Here is a 17,600-nt window from a genome sequence, read left to right as displayed (position 1 = left end):
GCAGCGTTCAGCTCCTAACGCAGCCCTATTGATTCCTATGGGGAAATACATTTTATGTCTGCACCTAACACCCTAACATGAACCCCGAGTCTAAATACCCCTAATCTTACACTTATTAACCCCTAATCTGCCGTCCCCGACATCGCCGACACCTACATTATATTATTAACCCCTAAACTGCCGCTCCGGACACCGCCGCCACCTACATTATACTTATGAACCCCTAATTTACTGCCCCAACATCGCCAAACCTTACATTTTAGATATTAACCCCTAATCTGCCCCCCAAACGTCGCCGCAACTATATTAAATGTATTAACCCCTAATCTGCCGCCGCCACTATAATAAAGTTATTAACCCCTAAACCTAAGTCTAACCCTAACCCTAACACCCCCAATAATTTAAATATAATTTTAAATATTCATAATAAAATTGCTACAATGAAATAAATTATTCCTATTTAAAACTAAATACTTACCTATAAAATAAACCCTAACGCCTAGATTTAGAGTTCTGCGTTAGCCGTCAAAAGCAGCGTTAAGGGGTCCTAACGCTGCTTTTTACCGCCCGCCTGCTGATCCAATCAGCCAATCAGATTGAGCTTGCATTCTATTGGCTGATCGGAACAGCCAATAGAATGCGAGCTCAATCTGATTGGCTGATTCAATCAGCCAATCAGATTTTTCCTAGCTTAATTCCGATTGGCTGATAGAATCCTATCAGCCAATCGGAAATTTGAGGGACGCCATCTTGGATGACGTCATTTAAAGTAACCTTCATTTGGTGTTAGGACGTCGGAAGAAGAGGATGGATCCGCGCCGGCTGCTTCAAGATGTACCCGCTCCGCACCGGATGGAAGAAGATAGAAGATGCCGCCTGGATGAAGACTTCGGACCCTCTGGAGGACCTCTTCTGGCCGGATAGGATGAAGACTTCGGATCCTCTGGAGGACCTCTTCTGGCCGGATAGGATGAAGATTTCGGACCCTCTTCTGGACGGATCGGATGGTACCCGGCTGGGTGAACACAAGGTAGGAAGATCTTCAGGGGCTTAGTGTTAGGTTTTTTAAGGGGGGTTTGGGTGGGTTAGATTAGGGGTATGTGGGTGGTGGGTTGTAATGTGGGGGGGGTATTGTATGTTTTTTTTACAGGCAAAAGAGCTGATTTCTTTGGGGGCATGCCCCGCAAAAAGCCCTTTTAAGGGCTGGTAAGGTAATAGAGCTGTTAACTTTTTATTTTAGAATAGGGTAGGGCATTTTTTTATTTTGGGGGGCTTTGTTATTTTTTTAGGGGGCTTGGAGTAGGTGTAATTAGTTTAAAATTCTTGTAATCTTTTTTTTTTTTGTAATTTAGTGTTTGTTTGTTTTTGTAATTTAGTTTAGTTGATTTAATTGTAGGTAATTGTAGATAGTTTAGTTAATTGTTTTATTGATAGTGTAGTGTTATGTTTAATTGTAATTTTGTAATTATTCTAACTAGGTAGCTATTAAATAGTAAATAACTATTTAATAGCTATTGTACCTAGTTAAAATAAATACAAAGTTGCCTGTAAAATAAATCTAAATCCTAAAATAGCTACAATGTAACTATTATTTATATTGTAGCTATATTAGGGTTTATTTTACAGGTAAGTATTTAGCTTTAAATAGGATTCATTTTTTTAATAAGAAATAATTTATTTAGTTAGAATACAATTATATTTAACTTAGGGGGGGTGTTAGGGTTAGACTTAGCTTTAGGGGTTAATACATTTATTAGAGTAGCGGCGAGGTCTGGTCGGCAGATTAGGGATTATTAAGTGTATGTAAGGTAGCGGCGACGTTGGGGGGGCAGATTAGGGGTTAATAAATATAATATAGGTGTCAGCGATGTTGTGGGCAGCAGATTAGGGGTACATAGGTATAATGTAGGTTGCGGCGGTGTCCGGAGCGGCAGATTAGGGTTAATTGTGTAATGCAGGTGTCAGCGATAGCGGGGGCGGCAGATTAGGGGTTAATAAGTGTAAGGTTAGGGGTGTTTAGACTCGGGGTTCATGTTAGGGTGTTAGGTGCAGACTTAGAAAGTGTTTCCCCATAGGAAACAATGGGGCTGCGTTAGGAGCTTAACGCTGCTTTTTTGCAGGTGTTAGGTTTTTTTTCAGCCCAAACTGCCCCATTGTTTTCTATGGGTGAATCGTGCACGTTTTTCCAGCTAGCCGCTACCGTAAGCAACGCTGGTATTGAGATTTGAAGTGGCGGTAAATATGCCTCTACGCTCCCTTTTTGGAGCCGAACGCAGCCCTTCAGAGAACTCTCAATACCAGCGTTATTTAAAAGGTGCGGGGGGAAAAAAACACGCGTAGCTAACGCCCTTTGGCCGCAAAACTCTAAATCTAGGCGTAAGATAGCTACAATATAACTAATAGTTACATTGTAGCTAGCTTATGATTTATTTTTATTTTACAGCTAAGTTTGTATTTATTTTAACTAGGTACAATAGTTATTAAATAGTTATTAACTATTTAATAACTTCCTAGTTAAAATAAATACAAATATACCTGTAAAATAAATCCTTAGTTAAGTTACAATTACACCTAACACTACACTATCATTAAATGAATTTACTAAACTACCTACAATTAACTAAAACCCTAACCCACACACCCAACCCTACTCTAAAACACACCCAATTCCCCCTTAAAAAAACCTAACACTACCCCCTTGAAGATCTCCCTACCTTGAGCCGTCTTCACCCAGCCGGGCACAAGTGGACGTCCAGAAGGGCAGAAGTCTTCATCCGATCCGGGCAGAAGAGGACCTCCAGACCAGCAGAAGTCTTCATCCAGGCGGCATCTTCTATCTTCTTTCATATGGAGCGGAGCGGGTCCATCTTGAAGACATCCGACGCGGAGCATCCTCTTCCATCCGACGGCGACTGAAGAATGAAGGTTCCTTTAAGTGACGTCATCCAAGATGGCGTCCCTTGAATTCCAATTGGCTGAGAGGATTCTATCAGCCATTCGGAATTAAGGTAGGAAAAATCCTATTGGCTGATGGGTTTTAGAGTAGGGTTGGGTGTGTGGGTGGTGGGTTTTAATGTTTGGGGGGGTATTGTATTTTTTTTTACAGGTAAAAGAGCTGATTACTTTGGGGCAATGCCCTGCAAAAGGCCCTTTTAAGGGCTATTTGTAATTTAGTATAGGGTAGGGAATTTAATTGTAGTTAATTGTAGGTAATTTATTTAATTAATTTAATGATAGTGTAGTGTTAGGTGTAATTGTAATTTAGGTTAGGATTTATTTTACAGGTCAATTTGTATTTATTTTGACTAGGAAGTTATTAAATAGTTAATAACTATTTAGTAACTATCCTACCTAGTTAAAATAAATACAAACTTAGCTGTACAATAAGGAAAGGGTAGACCCTTTCCTGCCTGACTCGTAATACCAGTGGGCGTTAAAAAACAGCGTTGGGACCCCTCAGCGCTGCTTTTTAAGGCTAACGCAAGACTCGTAATATAGCCGTAAAAGTTTCATCCCAATCTGAGTAAAGCAAAACAGTAGATACCTGGTGATAATCCATCTTCTCTATATAAAATATCAGTGGTGTTCAGTGGGCAGATAATGTTTGTTTGTTTTTTAGAGTGGCCATTTTTTTCTCTCTTAAATGAGGAGATATTTTCCCTCTAGGATAAACATGGTATAATATCTAGTTTCTATTATAGTTCCCTCATCCAAAAGTTACTGATGCCTAGTTTAGATGGTGATCACTGTGTTTACACCATTTTGTACAGTAATCACCTTAATCTAAAGACCGCTCTTTCAAATTATAGGTCACATACCCCTCTATTGGTCAAAATATATCCAAAAAGTGCAATACTCTGCACCACAGCAATGAGAAATACAATTGCCAAACAACTGGAGAAAGCTAAAAAAAAGGAAATTTATGCTTACCTGATAAATTGATTTCTTCTATGATACGACGAGTCCACGGATTCATCCTTTACTTGTGGGATATTATCCTCCTGCTAACAGGAAGTGGCAAAGAGCACCACAGCAGAGCTGTCTATATAGCTCCTCCCTTGACTCCACCCCCCAATCATTCGACCGAAGGTATAGGAAGAAAAAGGAGAAACAACTACAAGGTGCAGAGGTGACTGAAGTTTTAAATCAAAAAATATCATCTGTCTTAAATTGACAGGGCGGGATGAATCTGTGGACTCGTCGTATCCTAGAAGAAATAAATTTATCACGTAAGCATAAATTTCCTTTTCTTCTATAAGATACGACGAGTCCACGGATTCATCCTTTACTTGTGGGATACAATACCAAAGCTACAGGACACGGATGAACGGGAGGGACAAGACAGATACCTAAACGGAAGGCACCACTGCTTGAAGAACCTTTCTCCCAAAAATAGCCTCCGAAGAAGCAAAAGTATCAAATTTGTAAAATTTGTAAAAGGTATGAAGGGAAGACCAAGTCCCAGTCTTACAAATCTGTTCAACAGAAGCATCATTTTTAAATGCCCATGAGGAAGCCACAGCCCTAGTAGAATGAGCCGTAATTCTTTCAGGAGGCTACTGTCCAGCAGTCTCGTATGCCAAACGGATGATGCTTTTCAGCCAAAAAGAAAGAGAGGTAGCCGTAGCTTTTTAAACCCTACGCTTTCCAGAATAGACAACAAACAGAGAAGATGTTTGATGGAAATCTTTGGTCGCTTGCAAGTAAAACTTCAAGGCACGAACCACGTCCAAGTTATGTAACAGACGCTCCTTCTTAGAAGAAGGATTAGGACACAGAGAAGGAACAACAATTTACTGATTAATATTCTTATTTTAAACAACCTTAGGAAGAAATCTAGGTTTGGTACACAAAACCACCTTATCAGAATGGAAGATAAGATAAGGCGAGTCGCATTGTAATGCAGATAGCTCAGAAACTCTTTGAGCAGAAGAGATAGCAACTAAAAATAGAACTTTCCAAGATAGAAGTTTAATATCTATGGAATGCATGGGTTCAAAATGGAACCCCTTGAAGAACATTCAGAACTAAATTAAAACTCCATGGCGGAGCAACAGGTTTAAACACAGGCTTAATTCTAACCAAAGCCTGACAAAACGACTGAACGTCTGGAACATCTGCCAGACGCTTGTGTAGTAAGATTGACAAATCAGAAATCAGTCCCTTTAAGGAACTAGCTGATAACCCCTTCTCCAATCATTCTTGGAGAAAGGACAAAATCCTAGAAATCCTGATCTTACTCCATGAGTAGCCTTTGGATTCGCACCAATAAAGATATTTACGCCATATCTTATGGTAAATTTTCCTAGTTACAGGCTTTCTAGCCTGAATCAAGGTGTCAATGACCAACTCAGAGAAACCGCACTTAGATAAAATCAAGCGTTCAATCTCCAGGCAGTCAGCTGCAGAGAAACTAGATTTGGATGTTGGAACGGACCCTGAATGAGAAGGTCCTGTCTCAGAGGCAGTTTCCACGGTGGCAGAGATGACATTTCCACCGGATCTGCATACCAAGTCCTGCGAGGCCACGCAGGCGCTATCAAGATTACCGAAGCCTTCTCCTGTTTGATTCTGGCAATCAGACGAGGCAGGAGAGGAAAAGGAGTAAACACATAAGCCAGGTTGAACGACCACGGTACTGCTAGAGCATCTATCAGTACTGCTTGAGGATCCCTTGATCTGGACCCGTAACAAGGAAGTTTGGCATTCTGACGAGATGCCATCAGATCCAATTCTGGTGTGCCCCATTGATGAATCAATTGTGCAAACACCTCGGATGGAGTTCCCACTCCCCTGGATGAAAAGTCTGACGACTTAGAAAATCCGCTTCCCAGTTCTCCACTCCTGGGATATAGATTGCTGATAGATGGCAAGAGTGAGTCTCTGCCCATCGAATAATTTTGGAAACCTCTATCATCGCTAGAGAACTCTTTGTTCCCTCTTGATGATTGATATATGCTACAATCGTGATATTGTCCGACTAGAACCTTATGAATCTGGCCGAAGCCAGCTGAGGCCACGCCTGAAGCGTGTTGAATATCGCTCTCAGTTCTAGAATATTTATAGGAAGTAGGGCCTCCTGCTGAGTCCACACATCCTGAGCCTTCAGGGAATTCCAGACTGCGCCCCAAACCAAAAGGCTGGCGTCCGTCGTCACTATGACCCATGCTGGCCTTCGGAAGCACATTCCCTGGGACAGATGATCCTGTGACAACCACCAAAGAAGAGAGTCTCTGGTCTCTAGATCCAGATTTATCCACGGAGATAAATCCGCATAATCCCCATTCCACTGTCTGAGCATGCACAGTTGCAGTAGTCTGAGATGTAAGCGAGCAAACGGAACTATGTCCATTGCCGCTACCATTAGCCCAATTAACTCCATACACCGAGCCACTGACGGCCGAAGAATGGAACGAAGTACTTGGCAAGTAGTTAAGATTTTTGATTTTCTGACCTCCGTCAGAAAAATCTTCATGTCTACCGAGTCTATCAGAGTTCCTAGGAATGGAACTCTTGTTAGAGGAACAAGTGAACTCTTTTTTATGTTCACCTTCCACCCGTGAGATCTTAGAAAAGCCAACACAATGTTCGTGTGAGATTTGGCTAAATGGTAAGTTGACGCCTGAATCAAGATATCGTCCAGATAGGGCGCCACTGCTATGCCCCGCGGCCTTAGCACCACCAGAAGGGACCCTAGCACCTTTGTGAAAATTCTGGGAGCTGTGGCCAACCCGAAAGGAAGGGCCACAAACTGGTAATGTTTGTCCAGGAAGGCAAACCTGAGGAACTGGTGATGACCTTTGTGGATAGGAATGTGAAGATACGCATCCTTCAAATCCACGGTGGTCATATATTGACCCTCCTGGATCATTGGTAAAATTGTTCGAATAGTCTCCATCTTTAAGGATGGGACTCTGAGAAATTTGTTTAGAATCTTGAGATCTAAAATCGGTCTGAAAGTTCCCTCTTTTTTGGGAACCACGAACAGATTTTAGTAAAACCCCTGCCCCTGTTCTATTTTTTGGAACTGGGCAGATTACTCCCATGGTATATAGGTCTTCTACACAGCGTAAGAACGCCTCTCTTTTTGTCTGGTTTACAGACAAACGTGAAAGATGAAATCTCCCTTGAAGAAAATAAAAACTAACATTTTATCACCTCTTTCACTTTACCCTTCCTATTACTTAGAGTAGGCAAAGAGAATGACTGGGGGGTGGAGTCAAGGGAGGAGCTATATAGACAGCTCTGCTGTGGTGCTCTTTGCCACTTCCTGTTAGCAGGAGGATAATATCCCACAAGTAAAGGATGAATCCGTGGACTCGTCGTATCTTATAGAAGAAAAAGGCACTGAAATGCCCTCACAAATTGTATTTTGTGGCGACCACAGAAACAAGTTGCAATTGTATGTTATCATTATGTGGTTGTGTTAACATGACACAAGGAATTTCACAGACCTTAAAGGGGCAGTTTAGACCTAATACATAATTTTTTATTGCCTATTTTTATATTCCAGAGAAGCATCCTGGCAACTGGTCCCACATATATAAGCTTGTAAGTACATGAAATATTTAAATATTCATTGTTCATTAGGAGGCAGAAATGGATGCCAAGCTCCACCCACCGATTGCATGTATATTTTGGTATGTTAAGTTTCTCCAATCACGATCAACTCTTAAAGGGACAGTTTACTTAAAAATGTTCTCCCCTTTAATTTGTTCCCAATGATACACTTTACCTGCTGGAGTGTATTAAATTGTTTACAAGTATTTCCAATACCCTTTTATTGGCATTTGAAATAGTTTATTAAACCTGTGGTATCCCCACCCATTCTGAAATTTTGTGGCCTCAAGGCCAAGCTGTGTTAACACAGCCAGCAGAAAATACACTTCCAGTGGGTTATAGAAGAGATAAGGTAATACAATGTTAATTTTCCATTGTTCTCTCCAAGTATTGGTGATTGGTTTATGGACAAATATAAGATAAACAAACATGTATATGTACACAATGTGATACAGTAATGAGATCTGATTATACCTACAAGCTCAACCTATTTTATTAGGTTGTTGCTTCGAAACACAAAATTTAGCTAATTCACATACACAAGTAAGGCTTAAAAAAACAAATCTCATACATTTTATACTCTGCAGCTGTTAAAAAAAGTAATTGGAAACACATTAAGGGAAAAACAATTTTATAGTATACTGTCCCTTTAAATATGTTTTCCTACTCTCATATGCTGATTTGTGCATGTCCAGTTTGAACTAGCTAACTGAAAAATATTAAATGTTCACTGCTTAACTGTTATAGAAGAAAACAAGAAGAAAGCTTGGGGAGGAGCTTAGACACCATTTTATTGTTTAAAAAGATAGATAATCCCTTTATTAACCATTCCCCAGTTTGGCATAACCAACACTTATATTAATACACTTTTTACCTCTGTGATTACCTTGTATCTAAGTGTCTGCAGACTGCCCCCTTTTCTCAGTTCTTTTGACAGACTTGCATTTTAGCCAATCAGTACTGACTCATAAATAAGCACAATGTTATCTATATTTCACACATGAACTAGCACTGTCTAAATGTGAAAACTGTCAAAATGTACTGAGGTTAGAGGCTGCCTTCAATGGTTTAGAAATTAGTTTATGATCCTACCTAGGTTTAGCTTTCAACAAAGAATACCAAGGGAACAAAGCAAATTTGAATATAAAAGTAAATTGGAAAGTTGTTTAAAAATGCATGCCCTACCTAAACCATGAAAGTTTAATTTTGACTTGACTGTCCCTTGTTTCATGTACTTCTTACAAGCTTATAGATGTGGAACCTGTTGCAAGATGCTTGTCTTGTATGTAACAAAGGAGTATTGGGTCTAGACTGTCTATTTAAAGGGACACTCAAGTAATAATGTGTTTACAGCACTTTATCAAATAATTAAAGGACAGGCTCCATACATTGTTCAAGAATAAAACCACTAAAATATAAACCTAACCATAGTCAGCAGTCTCAAATTTTAAACTTTAGCAGATTGAAGTTTCACCAGAGAGCATGGTGACTGACAACCCACTGATGGACCCCATCAGAGACAGATTTTTAAAGAGAAATATTAGCTTGAATATAATTTCCATATGGTGCACATGTAGTACCCCTGTTAAGTTGTGAAGGGCTGTATATATTATTATGTGTGAAAACTTTGTCTCCAACTTTATTAGCCCCTTTCTAGAGCCACTACTGCCTGACAAATGTTACTTAGGTCCTGTGGTCCCAATGGGTCCCTTTATAGAGCTGGCACTACACCATTCACATTACCTGGACATGTCCTTGGGGTTGCATGGAACCTCCCATAACTCCAAAGGAACACAACAGGTCCTGTGTATCTGATGATGTCACCATAGCAGGGATGATGGTGTGAAAGGGACGTTTGCCAGGTCCCAGACAGTTTGGATGACCAGGAGCTAGTGAGAAACTGTTTCCTCGGTTCTGAAACAAATGTTAAAACATTATAATACAAAATGAAAGCAATATAAAGGGCTTATAATTCAGATATTGAGTTTTTGTTTACTACTACAAATAGTGAGGGTACCCATGTACTCATGTATAGAGAGCAGAACAGTGACCAGGCCATTCAGGGGAAGCCTATGTGCATAATCATCAATCATAGGCTCAGGACTGGCACTGTGCTGCCAGAACCTATTTGAGGTCTTTTAGTGTCTTCACACTGCATAAATGCCATCTATGCACTGGGATGCTGGTATTCCATTCCACCAGAAAACATCGTTTTTAACAGCGCCGGCCTCCTGAAAATCAATTTGGGTGTGCAGAACAGTTTTTTATTTTATAGTTTATGCACTTGGAAAGTTCATATTGTAATAAACATGATTGTTTTCTGTTTTAATAGAAGGAATATAGCTGAGAGCACATTTTAAAACGTTTAAACAACTAAAATACAAAAAATAAATGTTCATTTCATAAGTGCAGTGTTTGGAAATAAAAATTTTTGAATATTGATATTAGTAAAGGGAAAAACCTGCTCTCTGCACATTCGGCGTCACCATCAATATTGAATAAACTAGTTGCTGTGTCTTACTTTTACACTGTCTGAGTATATTATGCTTCTGGGTAATAGTGTGCGGAAACCCCTGCTAAAAGAATGAGAAGCATTTTTCTCTTATAGTTTGCATGCTTACCCAGAGTATACTAAAGACATATTTTCCTGTTATACTGCATGCATAATTTAGGTGACTTTAGGTTGAAGAAAAAAGCATTACTTGAGATGAATACAAATATTTTGTACAGAAAATCTAGCAACTTATTTTTGATTATTAAATATTTCACATTTAGGTACTAAGAAGGTTGAACTCAATAGAGTGGGCTAGATTACAAGTGTCGCGCTATTTAGCACTTTCATTCAAGCAGCAACACCGCCATAAGTAAAGTTTTTGCGCGTGTGGGTTTGTGCTCATATTACAAGTTGAAAGTTAAAATTGTGCACCTAAACCCAACAGGGTTACAGAAATTATTTATGTGTGCTAACCTGACATGAGTTATATTAAGGTGCTTTATGTATTTATTAAATATAAAATATTGAAAAATCTAAAAAATAGGGCTATACTCCTGACAAAGAAGACTTTACACAGTATTACAATATTAGAAGTCTACATTAAACTATTGCTGATATGGCATAGAACGCCCATGAGACTTACTAAAATGTTCCCGATGTCATCACCCCAATGTTGGAGACTTTGCTGTGAAATAGGATCTGATCTACATATCTGGTGGGAATGCCTGAAACTTGCTCCCTTGTGGCAGGACATATTGTCCCTCTTGGGCTCTCGGTATTGTTTTAACTTTCTCTCCCTTGTGTGCCCTGCTTCATATAATAGATGATGGGGTCCCAGACGCGTCAAGGAGATTGATAATATATATTTTTGAAAAGCCGGCTTGTGCTTGCGATATGGTGGTGATGAGCTCCATGCCACACAAAATACAAACGCAGCTTTGACGTGCTTGTGCACGCTCTCCCCATAGACATCAATGGGGAGAAAGTGTTAAAAAAAAACTAACACCTGAAGCGCAAAATAAAAAATCTCTGTAACGCAACACCATTGATGTCTATGGGGGAAAAAAAGGTTATGTTTAAACCTAACACTCTAACATAAACCCCACGTCTAAATACCCCTAATCTGCTGCCCCCGACATAGCCGACACCTACATAAACGTATTAACCCCTAATCTGCTGTTCCCGACATCGCCGACACCAAAATATATCTATTAACCCTTAATCTGCCTCTCCTGATACCGCCGACATTATACTAAAGTTATTAACCCCTATTCCCCCGCACCCCAACATCGCCCACACTATAATAAAGATATTAACCCCTATTCAGCCGCTCCCCGACATCGCCGTCACTAAATAAAGCTATTAACCCCTAAACTTCTGGCCTCCCACATCACTACCACTAAATAAACCTATTAACCCCTAAACCACCAGCCCCCCACATTGCAAAAACCTAAATTAAACTATTAACCCCTAAACCTAACCCTAACACCCCCTAACTTTAACATAATTAAAATAGAGCTAAATTAAAGTTACAATTATTACCTAAATAATACCTATTTAAAGGGACAGTCTAGTATACATTAAACTTTCATTATTCAGATAGGACTTTTAATTTTAATCAACTTTCCAATTTACTTTTATCATCAAATTTTATTTTTTCTCTTGGTGTTCTTAGTTTAAACTAAACCTAGGTAGGCTCATATGCTAATTTCTAAGCCATTGAGGGCTGCCTCTAATCACATGCTTTTTAAATCTCTTTTCAACACAAAGAGACAGAAAGTACACGTGGGCCATATAGATAACACTGTGTTCAGGCACAGGGGGTTATTTAAGATTTAGCACAAAACAATGCTAAATGGAAGACAATAGATAATAAACAGTCACAGTCAGGTGATCAGGGGGCTGGAAGAAGGATCCTAGATACAAGGTAATCAAAGAGGTAAAAAGTGTGTTAATATAACTGTGTTGGTTATGCAAAACTGGGGAATGGGTAATAACATAATTTATGCTTACCTGATAAATTCCTTTCTTCTGTAGTGTGATCAGTCCACGGGTCATCATTACTTCTGGGATATTAACTGCTCCCCTACAGGAAGTGCAAGAGGATTCACCCAGCAGAGCTGCATATAGCTCCTCCCCTCTACGTCACTCCCAGTCATTCGACCAAGGACCAACGAGAAAGGAAAAGCCAAGGGTGAAGTGGTGACTGGAGTATAAATTAAAAAATATTTACCTGCCTTAAAAACAGGGCGGGCCGTGGACTGATCACACTACAGAAGAAAGGAATTTATCAGGTAAGCATAAATTATGTTTTCTTCTGTTAAGTGTGATCAGTCCACGGGTCATCATTACTTCTGGGATACCAATACCAAAGCAAAAGTACACGGATGACGGGAGGGATAGGCAGGCTCTTTATACAGAAGGAACCACTGCCTGAAGAACCTTTCTCCCAAAAATAGCCTCCGATGAAGCAAAGGTGTCAAATTTGTAAAATTTGGAAAAAGTATGAAGCGAAGACCAAGTTGCAGCCTTGCAAATCTGTTCAACAGAGGCCTCATTCTTGAAGGCCCAAGTGGAAGCCACAGCTCTAGTAGAATGAGCTGTAATTCTTTCAGGGGGCTGCTGTCCAGCAGTCTCATAAGCTAAACGAATTATGCTACGAAGCCAAAAAGAAAGAGAGGTAGCGGAAGCTTTTTGACCTCTCCTCTGCCCAGAGTAAATGACAAACAGAGAAGACGTTTGTCGGAATTCCTTAGTTGCCTGCAAGTAAAATTTTAGAGCCCGGACTACATCCAGGTTGTGCAGTAGACGTTCCTTCTTTGAAGAAGGATTTGGGCATAAAGAAGGAACAACAATCTCTTGATTGATATTCCTGTTAGTAACTACCTTAGGTAAGAACCCAGGTTTAGTACGCAGGACTACCTTATCCGAATGAAAAATCAAATAAGGAGAATCACAATGTAAGGCTGATAATTCAGAGACTCTTCGAGCCGAGGAAATAGCCATTAAAAATAGAACTTTCCAAGATAACAACTTTATATCAATGGAATGAAGGGGTTCAAACGGAACGCCCTGTAAAACATTAAGAACAAGGTTTAAACTCCATGGTGGAGCAACAGTTTTAAACACAGGCTTAATCCTGGCCAAAGCCTGACAAAAAGCCTGGACGTCAGGAACTTCTGACAGACGTTTGTGTAACAGAATGGACAGAGCTGAGATCTGTCCCTTTAATGAACTAGCAGATAAACCCTTTTCTAAACCTTCTTGTAGAAAAGACAATATCCTAGGAATCCTAACCTTACTCCAAGAGTAACCTTTGGATTCACACCAATGTAGGTATTTACGCCATATCTTATCGTAAATCTTTCTGGTAACAGGTTTCCTAGCCTGTATTAAGGTATTAATAACTGACTCAGAAAACCCACGTCTTGATAAAATCAAGCGTTCAATTTCCAAGCAGTCAGCTTCAGAGAAGTTAGATTTTGATGTTTGAAGGGACCCTGTATCAGAAGGTCCTGTTTCAGAGGTAGAGACCAAGGCGGACAGGATGACATGTCCACCAGGTCTGCATACCAAGTCCTGCGTGGCCACGCAGGTGCTATTAGAATCACTGATGCTCTCTCTTGTTTGATTCTGGCTATCAATCGAGGAAGCAACGGGAAGGGTGGAAAAACGTAAGCCATCCTGAAGTCCCAAGGTGCTGTCAGAGCATCTATCAGGACTGCTCCTGGATCCCTGGATCTGGACCCGTAACGAGGAAGCTTGGCGTTCTGTCGAGACGCCATGAGATCTATCTCTGGTTTGCCCCAACGTCGAAGTATTTGGGCAAAGACCTCCGGATGAAGTTCCCACTCCCCCGGATGAAAAGTCTGACGACTTAAGAAATCCGCCTCCCAGTTCTCCACTCCCGGGATGTGGATTGCTGACAGGTGGCAAGAGTGAGACTCTGCCCAGCGAATTATCTTTGATACTTCCATCATAGCTAGGGAGCTTCTTGTCCCTCCCTGATGGTTGATGTAAGCTACAGTCGTGATGTTGTCCGACTGAAACCTGATGAACCCCCGAGTTGTCAACTGGGGCCAAGCCAGGAGGGCATTGAGAACTGCTCTCAATTCCAGAATGTTTATTGGCAGGAGACTCTCCTCCTGACTCCATAGTCCCTGAGCCTTCAGGGAATTCCAGACGGCACCCCAACCTAGAAGGCTGGCGTCTGTTGTTACAATTGTCCAGTCTGGTCTGCTGAATGGCATCCCCCTGGACAGGTGTGGCCGAGAAAGCCACCATAGAAGAGAATTTCTGGTCTCTTGATCCAGATTCAGAGAAGGGGATAAGTCTGAGTAATCCCCATTCCACTGACCTAGCATGCACAGTTGCAGTGGTCTGAGGTGTAAGCGTGCAAAGGGTACTATGTCCATTGCCGCTACCATTAAGCCGATTACCTCCATACATTGAGCCACTGACGGGTGTTGAATGGAATGAAGAGTGCGGCAAGCACTTTGAAGTCTTGTTAGCCTGTCCCCTGTCAGGTAAATCTTCATTTCTACAGAATCTATAAGAGTCCCCAGGAAGGGAACTCTTGTGAGTGGAACGAGTGAACTTTTCTTTTCGTTCACCTTCCATCCATGTGACCTTAGAAATGCCAGCACTAACTCTGTATGAGATTTGGCAGTTTGAAAGCTTGAAGCTTGTATCAGAATGTCGTCTAGGTATGGAGCTACCGAGATTCCCCGCGGTCTTAGTACCGCCAGAAGAGCACCCAGAACCTTTGTGAAGATTCTTGGCGCTGTAGCCAATCCGAATGGAAGAGCCACAAACTGGTAATGCCTGTCTAGGAAGGCAAACCTTAGGTACCGGTAATGATCTTTGTGAATCGGTATGTGCAGGTAAGCATCTTTTAAATCTACAGTGGTCATGTACTGACCCTCTTGGATCATAGGTAAAATTGTCCGAATAGTCTCCATCTTGAACGATGGAACTCTTAGGAATTCGTTTAGGATCTTTAAGTCCAGGATTGGTCTGAAAGTTCCCTCTTTTTTGGGAACCACAAACAGATTTGAGTAAAACCCCTGTCCCTGCTCCGATCGTGGAACTGGATGGATTACTCCCATTAACAAGAGCTCTTGTACGCAGCGTAGAAAAGCCTCTTTCTTTGTCTGGATTGTTGACAATCTTGACAGATGAAATCTCTCTCTTGGAGGAGAGTATTTGAAGTCCAGAAGGTATCCCTGAGATATTATCTCTAGCGCCCAGGGATCCTGAACATCTCTTGCCCAAGCCTGGGCGAAGAGAGAAAGTCTGCCCCCCACTAGATCCGATCCCGGATCGGGGGCCCTCAATTCATACTGTTTTGGGGGCAGCAGCAGGTTTCCTAGTCTGCTTGCCCTTGTTCCAGGACTGGTTAGGTTTCCAGCCTTGTCTGTAGCGAGCAACGGCTCCTTCCTGTTTTGGTGCAGAGGAAGTTGATGCTGCTCCTGCTTTGAAATTACGAAAGGAACGAAAATTAGACTGTCTAGCCTTGGCTTTGGCTTTGTCCTGAGGCAGGGCATGGCCTTTACCTCCTGTAATGTCAGCGATAATCTCTTTCAACCCGGGCCCGAATAAGGTCTGCCCTTTGAAAGGTATATTAAGCAATTTAGACTTAGAAGTAACATCAGCTGACCAGGATTTTAGCCACAGCGCCCTGCGTGCCTGAATGGCGAATCCTGAATTCTTCGCCGTAAGTTTAGTAAGATGTACTACGGCCTCCGAAATGAATGAATTAGCTAGTTTAAGGACTCTAAGCCTGTCCGTAATGTCGTCCAGAGTAGCTGAACCAATGTTCTCTTCCAGAGACTCAATCCAGAATGCTGCTGCAGCCGTGATCGGCGCAATGCATGCAAGGGGTTGCAATATAAAACCTTGAACAAACATTTTCTTAAGGTAACCCTCTAACTTTTTATCCATTGGATCTGAAAAAGCACAGCTATCCTCCACCGGGATAGTGGTACGCTTAGCTAAAGTAGAAACTGCTCCCTCCACCTTAGAGACCGTTTGCCATAAATCCCTTGTGGTGGCGTCTATTGGAAACATTTTTCTAAATATCGGAGGGGGTGAGAACGGCACACCGGGTCTATCCCACTCCTTAGTAACAATTTCAGTAAGTCTCTTAGGTATAGGAAAAACCTCAGTACTCGTCGGTACCGCAAAATATTTATCCAACCTACACATTTTCTCTGGTATTGCAACTGTGTTACAATCATTCAGAGCCGCTAACACCTCCCCTAGTAATACACGGAGGTTTTCCAGTTTAAATTTAAAATTTGAAATATCTGAATCCAGTCTGTTTGGATCAGAACCGTCACCCACAGAATGAAGTTCTCCGTCCTCATGTTCTGCCACCTGTGACGCAGTGTCTGACATGGCCCTAATATTATCAGCGCACTCTGTTCTCACCCCAGAGTGATCACGCTTACCTCTTAGTTCTGGTAATTTAGCCAAAACTTCAGTCATAACAGTAGCCATATCCTGTAATGTGATTTGTAATGGCCGCCCAGCTGTACTCGGCGCTACAATATCACGCACCTCCCTCTGAGCGGGAGATGTAGGTACTGACACGTGAGGCGAGTTAGTCGGCATAACTCTCCCCTCGTTGTTTGGTGAAATTTGTTCAATTTGTACAGATTGATTTTTATTTAAAGTAGCATCAATACAGTTAGTACATAAATTTCTATTGGGCTCCACTTTGGCATTGCAACAAATGACACAGGTATCATCTTCTGAATCAGACATGTTTAACACACTAGCAAATAAACTTGCAACTTGGAAATACAATTCAAATAGAATAATATTAAAACGTACTGTGCCTTTAAGAAGCACAGAAGATCTATGACAGTTAAAAATTAATAAATTGAAACAGTTATAGCCTCAATCCTTGTAAACAACACAACTTTAGCAAAGGTTTAATCCCATTAGCAAAGATAACAATTTCTGAAAGCAGGAAACAAATTACAGAATAAACGTTTTTATCTCAGTCAAACTATAATTCTCACAGCTCTGCTGAGAGAAATTACCTCCCTCAAAATAAGTTTTGAAGACCCCTGAGCTCTGTAGTGATGAACCGGATCATACAGGGAATACAATGAGTTGCTGACTGAAATATTTGATGCATAGTAAAAGCGCCCCTCCCCCACACACACAGCAGTGAGGGAGAACAGAAACTGACAGAAAAAAACAGATTTAAGCAACTGCCAAGTGGAAAAATAGTGCCCAAACATTTATTCACTCAGTACCTCAGTAAATGAAAACGATTTTACATTCCAGCAAAAACGTTAAACATAATCTCTAGTTATTAAACAGCTTTATGTCTTTCTTACAGTGTAATTCTTGGGAAGTACCATTCTCCCAGAATACTGAAGTGTAAAGTATACATACATGACATTATATCGGTATGGCAGGATTTTCTCATCAATTCCATTGTCAGAAAATAATAAGCTGCTACATACCTCTATGCAGATTCATCTGCCCGCTGTCCCCTGATCTGAAGTTTACCTCACTCCTCAGATGGCCG

The 17,600-nt window shown here is 41.0% G+C and overlaps 1 protein-coding gene across 10 annotated transcripts in view; it reads right to left on the bottom strand.

Moving 5' to 3' along the window:
- The window catches only part of LOC128656206 (glutathione hydrolase-like YwrD proenzyme), a 628,013-nt gene that overhangs the window by 63,202 nt on the left and 547,211 nt on the right, over nt 1-17,600 (bottom strand). For all 10 annotated transcript variants that reach the window (XM_053709982.1, XM_053709989.1, XM_053709980.1 and 7 more), the window contains one exon: nt 9,304-9,474. In XM_053709982.1, the coding sequence (XP_053565957.1) occupies nt 9,304-9,474 (171 nt within the window). The remainder of the gene's footprint in view (nt 1-9,303; nt 9,475-17,600) is intronic.

The sequence above is a fragment of the Bombina bombina genome, chromosome 4 (genome assembly GCF_027579735.1).
Source record: "Bombina bombina isolate aBomBom1 chromosome 4, aBomBom1.pri, whole genome shotgun sequence".
Lineage (NCBI taxonomy): Eukaryota > Metazoa > Chordata > Amphibia > Anura > Bombinatoridae > Bombina > Bombina bombina.
Note: the sequence above shows the minus strand (reverse complement) of the source record. Positions and strands in the feature narration are given on the sequence as shown.